The 20,212-nt window shown below is 51.7% G+C and overlaps 1 protein-coding gene across 18 annotated transcripts in view; it reads left to right on the top strand.

Moving 5' to 3' along the window:
- The window catches only part of Eph (Eph receptor tyrosine kinase), a 92,053-nt gene that overhangs the window by 41,078 nt on the left and 30,763 nt on the right, over window positions 1-20,212 (top strand). For all 18 annotated transcript variants that reach the window (XM_069127342.1, XM_069127357.1, XM_069127360.1 and 15 more), the window contains exon 3: window positions 9,018-9,097. In XM_069127342.1, the coding sequence (XP_068983443.1) occupies window positions 9,018-9,097 (80 nt within the window). The remainder of the gene's footprint in view (window positions 1-9,017; window positions 9,098-20,212) is intronic.

Below are 20,212 nucleotides of genomic sequence, written 5' to 3'. Positions count from 1 at the left end.
GGGCGGGAGGAAGGCCGACGGGAAAAAAACCAGGGCGAATCGAGCGAAGCCGCAAATATTTTCTTCGGCCGCTAATGAACTCTGCCGTCCCTCTCATCGCCTCGACTATGCGGTGATTAACGGACAGTCTCTGGAAGAATCGAGACTTCTCGGAATATCGTTCCGTGGGAGACGTCGCTCCAGGTGTTTTCGACCGATTACGTTCCACGCGAAACGCTGCAGGAAATCGTTCGTCGGACGTGGACTTATCCATCGGTCGTGAGTCAGACTCGGTGGAAGCCAGACTCTCAGTCGATACTTGAACGATAAAATAATCCCGAAAACGACGAGCCGTTCGCCACCGCGCTCGTTCAGGCCGTACAAAAGTTCGGTTGTTCACGAAATGTAGCGAATCGAGAGAAACACGTGGCTCGAGTGGCAGCGAAGCGAAAATAAAGAACGCTTTTGATACTCGCACGGATTCGAACGAAAGAGAAGAGAAACGAGTAGCCGGCGAGAAGGTGGGGAGGAATAATCGTAATCTCAGGGCGGCTGTAAAAAGGCGGATAATGAGTGACCCGCTAATAAAATAATTATGATATTGGGAGGCCAGTAATAGATTCTCGGAACGCATTAACCGGTCGAGATAAATCGCGGTCGCGCAGGGTGTATAGCGTGTATACTGGAAAGAGAGAAAGCTGGTATAACGAACGCGCGCTGCCGAGGCACACACGAGTTTCTGTGCGAGTCGCTAAGTCCACGAGTGTGTAAGATCGTATAAGCGAAGATCGGTGCGGTGTGGTGCACGCAGAGAGAGAGAGAGAGAGAGAGAGAGAGAGAATATATGCGCGAGACGAGGCGAGCGATCGAGCACGTTGCAACAGCGTGTACGGAGCGAGTCGCTCTACTCGCTTGGTTGGTCGTCCGCGCGATTGCGGCTGTGAGCGGGCCGCGTGCCCGCGCGCACGCTAGTAGCGGTGCAACGTGTCGATGTCTAATATTCTCGGTATGTGAAATTACCGAGCGGCATAAATTGCCGATCGGACAGGTGGCCGACAAATGGAGTGGAGAAAACGGCCACATAGACGCACGAACGTTGGCAACCGCGTGCAACGTCTGCGCGACTCGACTACCGCGAATCGGAATAGTTTTTTCTCCCCATCTGCTCATTTTATTAATTAACTCGTGCGTTCGTTCCCGCTCGGTATAATCCGTGCAACGATAGACCCGAAGCGGTAACGATCCTCGAATACCTAACAGTATCGCGGCCGCGTAGAATTACTGATCCGCATAAATTTCCAATAAAGGTCTGGTGTGCCGAGCGACGCCGGTCTATCAATTTTCCAGCGATTTCCGCCGCGATCGCTTCGACGAATCGATGGATCCGTTGGGAAAAAAAAAAAAAAGAAAAAAAAGAGGAAAAAGAAAAAAAACCAGCCCGACCAGCGACCGATGCGACGGTATAACGAGGAATTTCTAGTTGGCGGACGAGAGTTAGGAAGACAGGGGCCGAATAAAAAAACGGGGAAACGAGAGAAAGGACGAGGTAGAATAATCGGTCGCTTTTGTTTCGTGGACCCGTAGGATGATAACGGTCGATCGGACGTTTAGGACGATTAATTTGATTATTGTGGTCAGAGGCTAATTTGCATGCTAATGCGCAAGAGCGAAGAGCGGAATCCGTGGAAACGTGGAAGAACAGAGAAAAGGAAAAACGCAAGCTTATTTTCGTTGGGGCAGGTAGGCTCGCTGGCAAATTGCTCGACAAGAGGATCGCAGGAAGCGTCTTTTTGCGGTCGACGAGTTAGGTTCTCGTTGAACGCGAGTCCTAGTCTCTCTTAAACGGTTCTTTGAGATGATAAATTTGATTACCGTTGTTTCATCGGGGCCGATTCTTCGGCAAAGTCTGGCACGGGCTGATTTAGATGCTAATGCGGTTGCGCGCGGCTCGCGAACCAAGACGGCGCGACGCGACGTTTCCAGGCAAAGGGTGGCGGGATAAATTAAAAACGAGGACGCTCGCAGGCGAGCGTCGTCGCCGGATAGTCGCGTTAAACGCCGGTCGGCTGAAATTTACGAGGCAGAAAGAGACGTCACGAGAGAATTTTATTTATCTCGCCGGGAGAACGTACATCACCGAGCACACGGAAACAAATAAGTATTTCGATGACTTGGCTTCGATCCAACGAATGATCGATGGCGCGTCACGGTACCGCTCTTTTCACCTTCGTCGCATTCTATATCGACCCTCTGGCTGACTGGCTGACTGGTTGGCTGGTTGGCCGGCTGGCCGGCTGCTGCTGTTCGTCGTACAACTGCTTTTTATCCAATTCGGTTTTCGTACACGCGCTTCTCGCTCGCCGCGCCGCTCATCGCGTTGTCTGTCGCTTCTGTGTCTTTGTCGCGAAACAAGCGCAGAAGGAAAGAAGAAGATTGAAAGGGAAAGAGGCGGGGCGGGAATAAAAGCCAGGGCGAAGGTAGTCGAAGGGGCGGACGGGGGAAACAAAAAGGAGGGGGCTGCACTTGAAAAGCACAATTGAAATTCAAGATCCATATGCAAAGAGCCTCGCGAGAACCTGCGAGAGGAGGAGAAGAAGGAGAAAAGAAAAAGAGAAGAGGGATAGATGGGCGAATTGGTAAGAGAGGGCAGACGATCGAAAGAGAGAAAATTGAGAGAGAGAGAGAGAAAGAGAGAGAGAGAAGCGGGTAATCTAACCTGTCGCGGACACGCAGTGTCCAAAGACGTTTGATCGTTGACTTGCGAGAGTCGTGGTTGGGACCCATATTGTTCAAATAATTGATTTAACACGTGTACATACATTATGCGCAAACGTAATAACGCTATGTAAATGGTAATTCCAACGATGGCTGCGTGCTGGCCCGCTCGGCCCGTCGTGGCGTGGGCCGGGCCACGTTCGGAGAGCTTCTTTCACCCTTCTCCCTCTGTTCCGGCTGTTCCCTTAGGCTCCCCATGCCGCCCAGTTGGACCCAAAGATATCGTGCACACGGTACCCGCGGGATCCCGCAGAGAACCAAGACTGGGCTTAAGTTTCCGAGCACCTCGTATTTTTTCCTCTTCTGCCAGACGACTCCGTCTATCCTTGTCCCTGGTTCGCGGCTTCTTTTCTCCGTTGCACTCGAACACGCAGCGATTCCTCCCACGGTGGGACCTCTCCTCCTGCCGAGAGATCCATTGGGAAATGCGTTTCCCCGGAACGCAGGAACGGTGGTCGTGTGCCGAACGCGGCGCGTGACGCACGACGCGATCCACACGTTCGTCCGAGGTTGACGTATCGCGGATCGATTCGAAGCAAGCTCCTCGGAGACAACTGGTATTCGAGATGCGATCGATACCGAGACGTTTGACGGCGAGCGTAATTAAAAGGATCTGGAAGGCTGTCGTTACTACCGAGGAGCCGAGCCGCGTGGCACCGTAGACGAGCCGACGATTAAGACCGGATTCTCTATCGGTTCTCGGTGCTGCGTGGTTGCACGAATTTGGCAGCGGGGACCGACCAACCGATCGGCCGCGCTCCAAGCACGCCTGTTCGATGGGTCAACGACATCCTGGTGAACGGTTCGAGGTGCGATAGGATATGTCGGGGTAAAGGAGGAGGGGGGGACGGGGGTAAAGGAGGGACTCGTTCGGGAGGAAAAAGAAGAGGAACCGGCGAAAGGAAGAGGGAAGAGAAGCAAGGGACAAGAGGGTGGCAAAGAAAGAAAGGAAGAGGACGGAGAAGGCGGAGAAGGGAAAAGACGGAGAGAGAAAGAATGGCAAACGGTGGGGTGGCGAGAGGGGGCAGGGGAAGAGAGATCCTGACAAATTGGAAGGCCGTTAAGCCAAAGGCAGAGAGGTGTCGTTCGTTGCAAAGAGAAAAGAGCTTCGATGTTTGGCGAGGAGAGCTCGGTGAGCCGGGAAAAAGACGAGTCGCGCGACACTCGTGTCAGGACGATCCTCGTCCCGGCATTTTTAGAGCCGAAATAAAGTCGAGGAACGTATACCGTTGTATATTCGCTGACCGCGTACTCTACGGATCGTAGGTGGTCTCCTCTCACCGGCAATCTCGTCTTCTCTGCCTCCCGCCTCTCTCTTTCTCTCTCGCTCTCGCCCTAGTCTTCTCTACCTTTGCCGAGATCCACCGAAACTCGTGCATCTCGGCCGAACGACGTCTGCCTCTGGCGTACTTGTACAAACACCGATAATCGAACGCACACGCGTTTCTCCTTGCCAATCTCGACGCGCCACTACCGGCAGCTCTTCTATCGCGATTCTCTTTGACCTTTCGGACACGAAACTCGTGGATTCGCGTCTATGATCGATCGAACCGCCGAACCACGTAATATTTCCCTTCTCGTACGATCGCTGTCACGATCCCTCTGGAAAGCGCCTCGCGCCGCTTAAGAGATTGAATCGTCGGAGATTTACGTGGGCTACGATCGCGGAAAGGCAGCCTCGATAGTTCGAACGGCAGGGAAACACGCAACGCGAGTATTTCGACGAGTTCGTCTTTACGGGCCAGAGATAAGATCGGAAACGGGGACGGGTTTGCTCGACTTATACGCGAAACGTAAATTTCGCCACGAGATAACATCGACCATAACCTATTTCCGGCGAGACCGATCGAACTCTGCCTCGTACGGATTCTTCCCTTCCTCCGTCGAGCGTCTACTCGCGAAACGATTATTGCCCGATTCAGGGAATCGTCGAGACCAGTGTCACCACCGGTAATCCAGACAGACAGACAGACAGACCGAGAGAGAGAGAGAGAGAGAGAGAGAGGAGCACTTTGCTCTCGTGGTTCCTTGGACCTATGCGACGGTCGGAACAGACCGGGTAAATCGTGACATTTAAAAGATCAAGCTCCGGTGATCGACTTTCCGGCGTGTTGGTGCTAGTGAATGGCCAGCCACAGGACAGAGACGATCTTATATCGTGGAGGATCGAGTCTGGCTGATCTTGGAGGTTGTTCGGAGAAAGAGGCAACGCGCAGGTGTGCGTGCGCGCAGGAGGCGAAATCGTAATCTTAATCGCCTTGGAGTAGCCGCTCGTCTCGGATCGGGCAACAGGTTCCCCCGCGCGATTCAATCGTACCTCCGGTTATATACGTGCGAGAGCCGACCTCTTACAAGCATATGGTAAGAACAGGCTCGTTACGTCACTCATCCATCTCCTTCGTCGACCTCGGCTATTGATTTATCGTTCAACCGGGCATTCTCATTTCTTTCACCCAGCCGAGGTGGATGCGTGTGCGTGAGCGATCGTCTCCGATTAGAGGAACGCATTGTGCTCCGACGGAATCGAGACGGTCGCGACTGCATCGACGTAGCTCGGGAGAAAGCCTCTTCTTGCGTAACGATAATTGGAAATCGAGCCCGTTTTTACGATAACAACCCCACACCGAGAACGGACATCGATCTTTCCACGTCGAACTCGCTCTCCATCCTCCTATGGGGAATTTCGTGGCAATTTTTATCCATATCCTATCTCGGCAATCGACCGCAACCCCTCCAAATCCTTCTCGAGTAGAAGATTCCGGAACGTCGCTGTCTGACTTTGGTCGCTAGACGAATCCAGAAAAAGCCAGCTATCCGAGACTCTTCAATTTTTTCCCCGCCGCGTATCGATGCCCGACCACGCCATCTGCCATTCGAATAATATGAAAAATCGGGGATCGCGCGGCCGCTCTTTCCTTCCTCGGATAGAAAGGAGAGCGAGAGAGAGAGAGAGGGAGAGAGAGAAGGCAGCAAGGAAGATAGACGGACGAATAAATGGGAAGAACGCGGGAGATGGACGGATATATGGCGAGCCCGTGGGAGAAAGGAACATGGAACTCCGGAGAGAAGAAAGACGCGCGATCGGTGAAGCGAGTTAGGGCCGGCAGGCAACGCTATGCATACCGTCACACCCAGCGACACGCTCCAAATTTGAAATTTAAATTCGGTACGTCTCACGGGACCGCGTCGTACACCGGTTACTCACACAGGCGCGCTCGCGACGTACTCGCGAGAGTGCGTGCTATGGAGGAAAAGGGATCGAAGAAGGAGGGTAAAGGAACACGAAGAAAAGAAACGTCCGACGACGGATACACGGCCGTTTTCACGACGGTCCGACGATCCGTTCGCTCGCTTCCTCTTCTCCGTAAACACCCTCGGGAATAGTAATTCGAAGTTGACCCTGCTGCGACTTGTCCTCTCCTCGTGCAGACCGGTAATCTTCTTGTTCCTTGAGCCGGTGTCAGCCGGTGAACCGCGCGAGAAGGTCACCGCTTGACACGCCTCGTCCATCTCTACGAGGCTATATCGAGAGATGGACGCCGCGTTCCGAACTCCGTCGATAGAACCTTCGGCAAAAATCTCGTCTCTCGGGTTCAACGATCACTTTCGGTTTCTTCCGCGATGGCGACGCGACGTATCTTTTCCTTCCTCGTACCGTGCACGACCTACCTCGGTTTCTTCGTGCAAGTCCGACCACCTCGCGCTCGAAGAATTCCTCCACGTTGTCCGGCCATACGAGCAACTTGCGTAACGTGACACGTGTCGTACCAGGTGGCATAATTTACGTGTCGTACGCGCATAGTACCGTGACTGCTTCGCGACCAACGATACATCTACCTTCCCCTTTTTCCTCTTCTCGATAGTATCGTTTCGAAACGAGCGATGTTTCGCGATAATCGTCGTTTCCGATTTCATCGAGATTACCAGCGAGTCTTAGCGCCGGGAATCGAAACTTTCGTCTCAGAGTTTAGCGGTTAATGATTCGCGACAGCGTTAACGATAACGCTTTGTACGACGATCGAACGATTCGCGACGCTCTAGCGTCGTCGTTCCGAGGGAAAACAGCGGGCGAATATCGGAAAGCCGAACACACGTACGTGTACGCGAGTCGACGCGAGGCGGAAGAAACTCGGTTCTCGTGGCGGCGTAAATGGTGCGGGAACGAGGCACCGTGGAACAGAGAGCGGGTCAATCTGCGAGCTTCACCACCCTGAAAGTTTATCGGAGGTGGCGAGAGCAACTTGCACCTTACTTTGCGAATTCGGTAGAGCCACGTTGCTCGATGTATCCGAAGTACTTCTGGAGAGTGCTCGAATTAGGGCGGGCGCGCTGCAAAGCCTATTACACACAATGAGAGACGACTTAGGAGATCGGCTCGAGTGGCTTCGACTCGAGGATGTTGTACTCGCCAGAATCCACGGATACCGTAGCCGTGTGTCCATTACGAAACATCTACCTTCCCCACTGCACGAATTCTCCGTGGTTCGTTGGATCTCGTGAGCGGACGAAACACGAGAGGATGGAGCGAGCTTTTGGAACGTTAACGCGTAGGCGGTAATAGATTGGATAGGTAAGACGAGGATTATCAGGCAAAGGGAATTACGCGGCAGGAAACTGATTCGATCGATCGGAATAGTCGACGACGTAGCTTCGTGTAACGATAGGTTGGTGGAATCTTTCGCCGACGCTAGCTCGTTTCGAGGTAACTGCTATTGGAAGACGCGGCGACGAATTTGCCAAAAGGAAGGAACTGCCGCGGAGGTAGGTAGGTGGTGTGGTGGCGCGCGGGACAATTATTTTCACCGGTTGGCCGTGTTTCGACGGTGTCTCGATGAGGTCGGATAATCGCGGTACGCGTGAGAGCCCCTGGGATTCTGCGTGGCTCGTCGAAGCTGCAGTCTGTGGCGGTAGATAGGGGGTAGTGTCGATGGCAAAGAGAGTCGACGGGGGGACAACGGGGAGGCAGAGGGTGAAGGGCTCGGACGGATTTTGCAGCGCGCAGTTTTCACCTTTGAGATTCCATCCGGCGGCAGGGGCGGGCTGCACCCGCCGCGTCGGCTTGGGTACTTTGGTCTAGGAATTCAAGGACCCGGAGTCTGGGGTGGGATCGACGACACCGCTCGCGCGTCGGGGGCGGTGCGGCTGATGGCTGCGTGGCACCGAACACCGTGCGACGAGGACGCGGACAGCCGTAATCGAGAAAAACGGACAGAGACGAGAAGAAGAAGCTGAGCGGCTAACGCGAGAGCGAGCGAGGATGTGGCGCGAAACGAAGGAAGACCGACGCGTAGAAAAGCGGAGAGGGCATTGAAGTGGTGAAAGAAAGAAGGCGAAAGAGCGAGAGAGCAGCAGGTGGCGGAGCGAGGGTTGCGGGGTAGAGAAGAGAAGAGAAGAGAATAAAAAGAGGAGGAGGAGGAGGAGGAGGAGGAGGAGGAGGCAGGGAGAACGAAGGGAGCGAAGAGGGTTGGACCGATAGCGTCGCGGCGGTGGTGAACACCGTGGAAGAAGGACGGAGGCAAAACTATAGAGGGGAAGGCGAGATTCGAAAACGGGGTGAAAGACACAGAGACCGGGAGGGAGATGGCGCGCGGGTGCGCGTCACGCGGAGCGAAAGAGGAAAAGGGGAAAGAGGGAGAGGAAGGCGAGAGGGTGGGTTGTAGCAGCAGCAGCCGAGAGCCGGTCGATACGACCACCACTACAAACGTGTCGCAGGACACGATGCACAACCTGCTGGCTGTGTCGCGTGTGTAACGATACGCTCGCGACCCTTCGTCTCCCTCTTTTTCTCTCTCGCCCGATCCTCTCCTCCCTTCGGCCGGGGCTTTCTCACCCTTCTCGTATAGGACGAGAACGAGAGCTGCCGAGAAGCAAGGTGTTTTAGCACGGTCTCGAGGATCCGCCATTTTGAGAGCGAGTCGTTTCCCTCGTTCCCCTCGAAACCGTTGACTTTTCACGGTAAAATCTTTGCCGGGGCTCTCGCGCGCGGTTTCGACACACCGACGAGTATCTCGTCGAGCCGAGAAATCGCGTACCTTGATCGATCGACCAATCGCGATCGTCGCTGTTTCTTCGTGGTTTGAAACGTTGCGTCCTTTCCACCGCACGGTCTTCCTCGCGGATCCGTTTAACGGCAGACCCAGGTCGATCGGTGTTGCGCACGAACGAAAAAGCGCAACGCGTACTTTTCTATCCCCTCGTATCCTTTCTTTGTAAACCGACCGTAGCTTCGCCATTTAACCAACGTTCTTCCTCTCTGATTGCAGTTGTTCTCTTGGACACGACACAAGAGGAGAAGCTCGAGTGGACAAAGTATCCGTTCGGCGCGGAAGCTAACACCCCAGGGGTAAGTTTTGCCATTAACGCGACGCAATCTCGTTCGGCCGGTGTCGTTGAGGGACCTCCGTTAAGAGGATTCCAGCAGCGGAGGTGGTCCGCCGCTACGGTTTACGCGAGATCATCGATCGGCACGAAAGTGGTCTACGCGAGCGTGACGGGAAGTCGAGGCGCTGGGGTTTCTCCGCTGGCGTGCGAAGGCGAAAGAGCGTGTGCGAGCAAGGGAAAGAAGACGAAAAAGTACGAAATCTGCTCGACGCTTTCTCGTTCCGGACGGAACAGCGACCGCGTCCGCGTAGCATCCGTGGGGACAAAATGGGCACGCTGGAGGAAGAACAGCGGGTTCCGGGGGTACCAGAAGCACTTTATAGTCTCGGTACACGCGGCATACGTGGGCTCCCGCTGGCCGGTGCGCTCTCTCGGCGCCATGTTTGTTTTTCAGTTGTTAAGCGCGCAGCGGGCCGCCAGACAGGTTTAAATCAGCCACTACCTCCTCCTCCACCTCCTTCACCACCGAGCACAGCCAGCACCTCCTCTGCTTTCTCTCTCGCTCTCTCTCCGTTGCTCGCGCGTCCACGTTGTCCCTCTCTTTTCCTCTCGCGTCCCATCTTCCTTCGCTCCTCGATAATCCCTCTCTCTTTCCGTGTGCTCGTCTCTCGCGCGGGACGCGCACCGCCGGACCAAGAGTCAGTCCGCTGGGTAACAAATTGCTTTTTGTTTGAACGGACAAATTAGAGAGACGGCCGCCAGATAGAGGGAGGAGAGGAACGAGCGGAGCGCGCCCGCGAGAGAGACAAGGAGAGGATGCGTTTATTTAACGTCGTAGAACGCGTACTTTCGTTACGAGCGCCGTTGAAAATTTCGTCCTGACCCGGCGAGACGACCCTACGTGTGGGTGTCACCCGCTAAATATCCGCGCCGCGTCACGTCACCTCGCAAAGTTTATCGGTGACGATAAACCGCGCGGACCGCTTGTTACGCTACGAGCTTCGTAGCTCGGTCGATATCCGTTCCACTTTCCTTGCCTCCGTTCTTTCTCGATCGCACGCTCGCACCGATCGATAGTAGTCGGATTAAAGTCTGCTCTAGCGTCTCTGCGAGAACTAGCGATAATTAATCGATGGTTCCGTATTGGCGAGGGCACGAACCAAATTATCGGTCGGCCATAACCTCGTTATTTCGCGTTCGATTTAACAAACGTCGAAATCGGGAACGGGACGGCTGAAAAGATATCGGTCGTGGTTCTCGTCCACTTTTTCTCCCGTGGCTTTCAGCGTCGATCGTTAGTGCCGCACTGCTAATCGAACAGCGAAACGTTCCGTTTGAAAAGGTTCTTTGAGTTTGCTGTTGATTTTACTAGCTGCTAAACGTTCTCCGCTTCCTCTCGGGAACGGGATCAGAGAAACGCGCACCCGCTCGTGTGCACGGAAGCCCGATTTTTTCCTTGTAACGTCAAGGAAAAAAAGCAGGCCTTATGCTCATCGTCAAGTACTCGAGTTCGCTTCGCACCTCCTCTGTCTACATCTAGTGGCACCGCGCGAGAAACGCCACTGGAGCGTCCAAATATGTGTTCACGGCTTTCCTATGATCTCAAGGATCTATCTGCGGCGTAGTTTACACCTTGTTCTGGAAAATGGCTCGACCGTTTTTTCCATAGTTTCTACTTCGCACGCGCGCGCCTATTACTCGACGATCCATGGCCATGAATCGACGACCACGTGTAGAAATTTCTTCCACCGCGATATACGCTACGATCTATGCTCGTAGTAGCTTGTCGATTCGCGAGTTTTTCAGTCGCATTTACTGCGGTAGTATTCGGTACAAATTGATGGTCGAACACGTGCCTTGCGACAGCCTTGTTGTTCCATTCGCTTCTTGTCACGACATATTCGTCTCTTATTTTTGCACCAACGTAACGCGTAGCCGATCGAACAATGCGTACGAAAGATGCGGACAGCGGTTTTAGTTCATCGCGATCGAATCGAACGACTCGGACTTGACGTCATCGGAATAGATCGACGCAAACAATCAACGGCCACCCGCCGGTGATTTCCTCACCGATTCGTTTCGATATTTACCAAGTCGTCTGTAAACATTTTATTATACGCGATTATCGACCGCGCGCTCTCTTGTTCTTCGGCGATTACGCGCGACGATTCTACGAACGGCTCACCCTTCGAATTCCATGGATTCTTAGCTCGTCGGTATCGATCGAGAAAAGACGACGAAAGAGGTTACTCTCGGAAATCTCGAATTAATCTTCGCGCGTATGTCGCTCCAAGCTTATTAGTTATTAGCGGAATTATCTTTCTCGCGACAATCCTTGGATCGACCTAAAGTAAATCTCCGCGCGTAGTTCGTTCGGTAGAATTATTTTCCTCGCGACGTTTCGGTTCCAGGTATCCCGCGATCGGACAGAGGTCCTGAGAAATCCTCCTAAAGTGGTTTCTCGGCTTCTTGATCCGCTTTTAACCAATGGCTTTTCGAAAGAATCGCGCGAACCAGACGCGAGATAAATCGCGTTCGTTCCCTAAAACCGAACTCCCTAAGACCGCCCAATGAGTTCTCCGGAACGAAGATTAGCACGTCCCGAGCAGTTTATCTTCGGATTCGTCGATGATGCATCTTCGCTTATTTATTTAAAGAACGACACGTGTTATCGAATCGGCAATGGTCGATTGCATTGTATCGTAGATCGGTGCCGTTTGTCACGTACGTAGGTAGTGGTAAGAAGCCTGCGTCCTACTATACTTAACTTTCGACATCATTGTCCGGGAATTGGAAAATTTATATATATCGTAGCTTGCTATTTTCAAATCGAGGATACCCACCAGTTATTCGCTGCTTTAACGCACGTTACGCGTTATCGTCAGCTTGCATTTTGAAAATTGATGAACCAAGTACAGGGGATTTCAAACGTACGAACCTGTAAAACACATACGTATACGTAGATTGTATTACACGTGGAGATAACAGAAGAAAGAAGCACGGAGCGACGATGACGAATGTTAATTTTGGTGACAGTCTGTCGACTCGAAATGTAGAAATCTGCGTCATCCGAAGTCAAACGAAAGAACCTTATCGGTAGAAGCTAGATACGAATCGGGACAAAGTTTGATGCGCTATAAAAATGCATGTTGCCCCGGCTTATAATCGCTGGAACAGTCTGTTAAAAAATTAGTAGTTAGAAAATTGATCAAAAATCGACGATAGGACATCGATTATTGATTTTACAGTGGAACCACAATCGCGTTTATCGAACGAGAAAGTGCACGACGATTCGTTTCTATTTAATACGGTGAAGGGTTAACCTTAGATTGCAGGAACGTAGCTGCTTCGCAATCGACGAAGGTTTTATTAGAAGCATCGTGTAAAAGTAAATATGGGCAAAGCGAACGAAAGGAACGGAAGGTTGTACGCGACAGTCCCTTCAAAAGTTCTCTGTGGATCGAATAATACGCAAGAAAGGGTTAATTAACCAGGGAAATCGAGGTCGCGTAGTGGACGAAGCGACTTGTTTACCAGTTTCCTTACGCCAGTTCTAATCGCTTTGCTTTCGAGAATCAAAGTCCAAAGTCCCCGCATAATAAGTACGACTAGTATGGGGGTTATTAATATACAGGACCGTAGAGAGAAAGGGCGAACAGCGTCAGAACAAACAAGCCAAACAGAATTAGCTCGGAGTATTTGAACAACCTGATGGGGAGAGAAGGGTTGGCGTGCGTGGCGAAGCGAGACGTCGCTTTGATGGCGTTGTTGGTGAACCTCGAAACTCCTATAAAGGGATCTCGAAGATACACTCTCTCTCTCTCTCTCTCTCTCTCCCCCCTCTCTCCGTGTTCCACTGATCTCGCCTGCAGGACCTTGCAAAGAGGCCGCGTGCCACCCTCGTTCTCGAGAATTCGAGAACACACCGAGACCTTAAACAAAACAGAAAGAAAAAGAGAAAAGAGGGGGGGGGGGGGAAAGCCTCGACTCGAATTAATCGAGAACGCTCGAGTTCCCAGTCACTCGATCAACAGACACGGATGGACTGTCGCGCGCTCTTCTCGACCTCCTCGACCCTTCGAGTTTACCTCATTTCCATCTTTGACATCGAAGGGAACGCATCACCCCGTTATTAAGGGAGCCGACAACGCCAAGCTATCTTTGGAATCTTTTCCTTCGTGGAGTCGATCCAAAGTGTTTCTTTTCTTCCTCGAGTCCATCGATACTCGAAGACCGAGAAGAGGCGAAGAGGTACAACAACCTTGGCTAGATCTCCGATCTTTCTTCCTGGAAAAATTTATCGTCGGTTTAGCGACCGTTCCACTCGTTTCCTGGTGTCATGTAATCCTCGCGCGTAGGAGAAGAGCCGGGAACGTTTAGAAAGTCCAATAAACAATGATGGGACAATTTTGGGAAACACAAGTCGTACGTTTCCGTGTACTTTATACTCGGTGCCTCGTTAATGTAAATTATCGGAGGTGGTATACACACGACGGCGTGTACCAATCGAGGACATCCAATCTACGGGAACATCGAGAAAAATCCTCGATAGCAGTCACAAAGAGGTACGCGACGCGATTTATTTTCACGGAGATAAAGTTTCGATAGAACGGTTCGAGCGACTCGTGATAGGGAAAGGAGGAGGAGCTGGAGGAGGTAGAGGAGGAGGAGGAGGAGAACGCGATCGAGAGCTCGTTCGACGGAATATTTAAATCATTTCCCGGGCCGGGAACAACGAGAAGGATATTCAAATGCACGGCCGATCGAGGTACATTTTCGTTCGAGTTTTCGGTTTCGTTTAACTTTCGAAGGGGTTCACTGAAATGAACGTGAACTAGCGACCAACTAACGGTACTCTGTCGCGATAACTGGCCCGTTTGGTGGAGCGTGAAAAAAAAAAGAAAAAAGGAAAAAAAAAAAGAAATATGTAAAATGAGAAACGTAGCTTCCGAAAGAGGATCCTCCGTATCGTTGGTTGATCGTGCAGAGGAGAAGCCGGCAGCCAAGTTCATTTTCGAGTCGATGAAACGTGGTGATCGTGTCTGCATCGTTTCTGGCGAAAAGGTCTACTCCGCTCGCACGTGGCACTCGAGTTTCTATCTGACCGTTTCATCTCGCGTTTCCTTCATCTTCATCCTCCTCGTTCACCTCTGTTCAACTCGCGTTGGAACGACCGCTCCTCCACTCTGCTCGCGAACTCCGTTTTCCTCTTGCTCGCTCTTTCTCCTCGCTCTCTTCTCTCTGTCTTTCACCCTCGCCACCACCCTCTCTTTGCTTCTCGGGTCCGTGGCTCATCGTCGGTTCTCTCCGGGTTGGTCTTTTTAACCGCAGGCGTATCTGCATCTAAATGCGCTCCTCGGATGCGAAATTCTGAGGACGTCACGTGGTGATATGTGACTCGGGTAACCGCGTCTTCGGGGGCTCTCGCTCGTCAAGGATCGCCTTCCCGGAATGCGAAGCGATGCGACGCGCGAGAAAACACTTGGCGAGCCAACTTGCGCGCCCTTCTCGTCCACTTTGCCTTGTCCGCCGCGTATATATTCGCGTTTTGCATACCGGTAGCGACACTCGTTCGGCAGGGTTTCTCGCAAATTTTCAAACGAATGAGTCATCGCCTCGCCTCCTTTCTCCGCTCTCGCTTCGACGAGTATTCGTCGTTTTTACGCCCTAGAAATAAAACGCTCGTTAATCCGCTTCTTCAACTATGGAATCTTTTCTCCGGGCCAGTATCTCCTAACGAAAGATCTTCGACTTACGAGGGAGGTAAAGGGTTTGGCTCAATTTTTATCGACGTCGTCGTTGCTTGTTCCGTCGTTGAATTTTTAAGAAGTTCTTTCGCGACGAGCGAGCGAAAATATCCGAATTCGTCGATTCATCGACTGTTTCTAACGCTGTAACGTCTCTCCATCCATCGGATTACCTTCATTTCCAATTACGTTGAAATCCGAAGATCGACGAAAACGCACTCTTCTCCTGCGATGATCGCATACGACAAGTTCGATTATTCCGTTTCCTTGCGAGATCTCAAGACGTCGGCGATGCCGAATATTAGGCGAATCTGATAACTCCGACTCTAATAAATATATCCGTGCTGTATTAATTATCGAGCGTCCCCTGTCAGGCATTTCGAAACGTTTGGAAGGGAAAGGAATTTTTGGAGGAATATGTCGTCAAGGCGGGAAAACCGATATCGTTCGTAGATCGATTTTATGGAGATAGCCCGGGCGCCTAAGTAATTACCCGTAGCTCATAAAAAGACTACATAAATAGGAGGGTGGAGACAGGCGCGTGTGTCTTTCGGTCCGGACGTGTACCGGGTGGAGCACAATAATCGTACAGCTGTGAACATTTCGGGGCGCCGAACGGGAATAATAAATATCGGGTTACCTTCGGAGGCGTGTCTAGAATAACTAGCTGGCTATTAGCTAAATATTTATTAGCCAGATAAGTGGATGATTTATTCTCTCCCTTCCTTTTTGCTTACGTAAAAACCGACCGAGTGTCACCCCTGTACGACCTGTCAACCGCTAAAAAACCAACCACGTAATTCGTCGTTGGTGGCGCGTCAGGATCCTAACTCTCTTCAGGATCGATCGGTTCTCGGTGACTGTCGTTATCGAGACGAGTCGACGATCCGCGGAGCTTCGGAATTATCATCGCTCGCGACCATGTCCGGCAAACGAGCCTCGTTTTTTCCTAGATGATTTATCGACTCTCCGAGACTGAAATTCGAGAACCACTTGTCTCAGATATGGGGCGTCCCGTAATCAACCCCGTTTATCGTTATCCCGTTTATCTGTAGAAAGGCGGCGGTACGGTATGGCTCGATTTTGCCAATCGAAACCGATCGGGTTCCTGGTATCGTAATCGAGTTTCCGTTTCTTCCAAGTAGCGTGAGTCAACCGTTCCTTTCTCGAACGAACATGCAGTTTTACCGCTCTCGCGTTACTCTCACGCTGCTCTCGGTGTCTCTCGGCGTATTCAGTTATTCTCTCTCTCTATCTCTCTCTCTGCTTTCTTCGTCGTAAGGACCTGGAATATTATGCAAAATCGAATATAATCGTACTCGACGAAGGACCCTCGTGGTCGAGAGTCGTTGGAGACGGAAAACGAAACATCGTGCACGGGTGAAATTAAGCGAACGAGTTATCGGTCCTCGGCGGAATTAATCGAGCCGGGATCGAGGCTGGTGTCCAGGAAATTGTAAAACTCGGGCCGTCGAGTTCTCGAATTGCCGAACGTACACGTGTTTTCGGCTCGTAAAATGTCGCCAAGCTCGTGGACCATCGTGGCCAGGGCGTATACGTACGGCCATCGAATCGAAAAGTATCGATTACAGATTTCTCATCGAGGCACCGCTGAACGAAACGAAATCGCTCGCTCCGATCGATAAACGCGCAATCCTTTTCTCCGTACCCTTCTTCTTAACCTCTTCGTATTACACGACCAAACGTGGCGATTCGTGCTCTTAAATACAAGTCTCGTTCTAAATTCCAGATGAAAGGAAACTCGAGAGACGGAAATTTACATATTGTTGCGCGTGATATAACTCGTTCTCGTCTGATCGATCCCAACGACATTTTCTATCGTATTTGATCGCGCTCGAATCCTTTTTCCAGAGTTAAGAGACCCGGTCTCGATACCAAATACATTTCTCGGTGTGTGTATTCTCGTGTCTTCCGGAGAAAACATATGTTTCGTTTACAGGCCTAAGATAGCGTTATCTCAGCAACGGATGGTTGAAAGAAAAGACGAGAGTCGCTTTGAAATGTTTGCTGAGAACGTAAATATGTATAAGCAAACGGTGGAAAATCCGTGGTGTGTCTAAAAGCTAAGCGGGTGAGCATGTTTGTGGACAATTGACTGAAACTAGCACGAGCGATCGAATTTTGATGGATCTCGAATCGATATTTGTCAAACTACCGGAAAGTTGTCGCCTCGATGCCAACCTAACGCCGACCTAACCCCCCTCTTTTTTTAAATACGAACGCGCCGCTTTCAATGGTCGGATTAACGTGATAATTCCTCGAAACGCGATTAGCCAGAAACGCGAGAAACTGCCGCTGAAGCGGTAAAAGAATCGCGGAAAGACGAGTCGTCGACGGACGTAGCGACGACTACTCTCCTGTTGGCGGTGGTTAGGTTATACGTAATTACCAGACTGTCCTGGGACACGAAACCCGTCCGAAATCGTGGAGAAGCACGGTCGTTACCGAAGCCGCTGGATCGATGCTCGGTAACCGGGCCTGACCCAGGAGTCGCGCTTACGCATCTGTTTGCTGATTTGTGGCCCGGCGTCGTTTCGCCGAGGGATTTTTATCACGGCGAAGCTATCCGGTGATTGCGTCGTTAAGGCCTTCCGCGGCAGCAGGTAGAGAGAAGAGAGGAGGAGGCCTCTCGCTTCTCTCGTTCCTTTTCTCTTCTTTTTTCTCGCCTGTTCGCGTACCGATCCCGCGTACGCGCAACTTCTCTCCCTCGTGCAACGATCCACCGTGCGCAACATCGTCTCGTCTTTTCCTCGCGGCATGCATCGGACGTCCGTCGAACCATCTTCCCTCCTTCCCCCTCCCCCTCCCCCCTTTGGCTATTTTTTAACGCGTTTATTACGCATCCATCGATTTACACGCGGCCCACAGTCGCCGGTGTTGTACGTTCGTGATGCGATAGCATTAATCGCGGATGCATCGGTGATTGGTTTTTTAAAGGCGCATCCTCGGACGACGGCGCATGCAACGCCACGCTAGGGAAAAGAATACGGATTTAATGGATAAGAAAGCATCAACGTAGAAGGGAATCGCCTGACGACAGGCAAGGACGAGAACGTTCCCTCCATGTTGCTCGTGCTTCTCCACCGGGTCTCCGGCTTCCTCGCGGTCGATGAGCCGAGACGTTTTATCGAGACACTCGATAGATGTACGATCCTCGGATCGTCTTCGGTCAAGACTGGATCGTTGTCGCGTGATCTGCATCGTCGGTCCTTTATTTCATCCTGTCCCTCGTGACTATCCGACCGTGTACCGCTCTGGTCGCAGGACGGAAAGAGAGGTGTGGAAGTAGCGCGTAAGAAGAACGTGGAAGGCGAAGGAAAAAGGAAGAAAACAGGTCCGCGGAGAGGCCATGTTTTTCATGCGTTTCGCTCTTTGACAGGAAGTCGCGCTCTCGCGTCCCGCCACGATTCCATCGAACCACGATTATTCGCTATTTTCTATCAGAAATTTTCGCACCGCCTGTCGTTGGTTAAAAGCCGCTTTTCGCGCTCGTTAATCGTACCGTTTAATTGCCGCTCTAGTATCCACGTTCGTTCGTTCGTTCGTTCGTTCGTTCGTTCCAACCCCCGGTGTTCTCTTCGATACTTTATCGTTTTTGCAGGGAACGTCGTAAATTCGTGGAATTCGCAGTGTCGTAAATCTAGCCGCCCTCGAAGCGCTACCGTGAACGTTCCCGTGATAATTACCAGAGCTTCGAAACGAAAAATAAGCCCGGTTCAACGACACGCGAATCCAGCCGTTCGTGAGCCAGCCAGTCGTACGCGGTCGAAACGATTTGTCCGATCGCCTAACGGATCTCGCAGTAGGCACAACGAGGATGGAGTTCCTCTCGCGATCGCAAGAGGCAATTTTTTTCCATCGCACCGGTACGCGATCTGGTTCTTCCCTCGCGCTTCTTCCACCCACCGGTCGAATCTTCGGAAATTCCGTTTTCGCTTTCGTCGATAGCCCCTCGACGTACGGGGAGACACTCGACCAACCTCGGATGGAACGAAATTAATGCTAATCCCCTGGAATTAATCCCCCGAGCCAAACGAGAGAATAGAGGTGGGTTACTCGGAGACACGCCATCGGTCACACGAGCGTCAGACCGTTTCCACGGGATTAATCATCCCGCATCCCTCTCTCTTTCCTCTCTCTTTCTGCTTCTTTTTCGGTCGATAGCGTTTCGAGGTTTCACGACATCGCGATGGGTCGTCGCTTTATTCCTTCGTACTCTCTGCTCCTCTTTCGACGCGGTGACGTAAGGCAGAATTTTTGCGCGTCGACTGTTGTGCTGATTTAAAAGCGGTAAACCTCGGTCGAGCAAAATATTTGTTTGCGCCCTTTTAATGGTTAAACCGACTGTCGTGAGACGAAAACCAGCAAGAGACTTGTCGCTGTTGGCGAAGATGTTGGGAAGAGTTTGTCGGGTTTTTATCTTTTATCGAAAGTGGCAAGGAATCGGGGCGTCGTCATCGCGGCCTCTGTCGTATCTGCTTCGATCTCGACGTCTGAATCAGTGGTGTCGATCCCTTTCGTATCGCGTGACCGTGCAGGTTAAAAAAACCTATGCTTTCTCTATCCTTCTTAAACGACCGGCCTCTCTACGAGAGCGTGTCCCTTTTGTTCTTCTCGCGTTGCTGCCGCCTGCACCGGCGTTGTCCTCACCTACGGCATGCTGTTCGGGTTTAACGATACACCAGAGAGGACGAAACAGACGAACGATCGTTTATTAGAACTGATAGCGTTTTAACTGGCTGAGATATTTCAGGCGGTCGAGTCAGGAAGACGGAGGAGAAGACGAAGAAGAAGAAAACAAAAGGAGGGACGAGAAGAGGGAGCAAAGAGCACGATCTATAGCTTATCCAAACCAATCTACGCGAGCGTTCGTTTATTACGCTGTTGGACAGTGTGCGCCAGCGTTTGGCCAAGATCATCCTCGTTACTAAGCGTGTGGGCCGAATTCCACTCGATTAAGATTTAATTTTTAAATCACGACCACTCGTCGCAACGAATTTACATCGCGACACGTGCTCTTCTCTTCTCTTCTCATCTCTTCTCGTCTCTTCTCATCTCTTCGTTTCTCTTCTCTTCTCTTCTCTTCTCTTCTTTTCCCTTCTCTTCGTTCTCGTTGGACCGCGAGCCCCCATGATGTTTACATCGTGAATTTCCCTTTGACGAGGGGCCAAAGGATTTCGTGATGGATGGAGCTCGATCGTCCGCCGATTGTCCCTCGATATTGTCACGATGATCGCAGGCCACGAGTCGTCGACCTCTGTTCGAGCGCGACACAGTTTGACACAGTTTTAAGTATCGTGTGATCTCTGCCGCGAGACTTTTCTCGTCGTTCGATGGGAGCAATTAGATGCAAAAGAGGATCCGCCGAA

Source organism: Bombus flavifrons, chromosome 14 (genome assembly GCF_040668555.2).
Source record: "Bombus flavifrons isolate JBK064 chromosome 14, iyBomFlav1_principal, whole genome shotgun sequence".
Taxonomy (NCBI): domain Eukaryota; kingdom Metazoa; phylum Arthropoda; class Insecta; order Hymenoptera; family Apidae; genus Bombus; species Bombus flavifrons.
The sequence above is the reverse complement of the archived record's forward strand: the minus strand, read 5'-3'. Positions and strand labels throughout refer to the sequence as shown.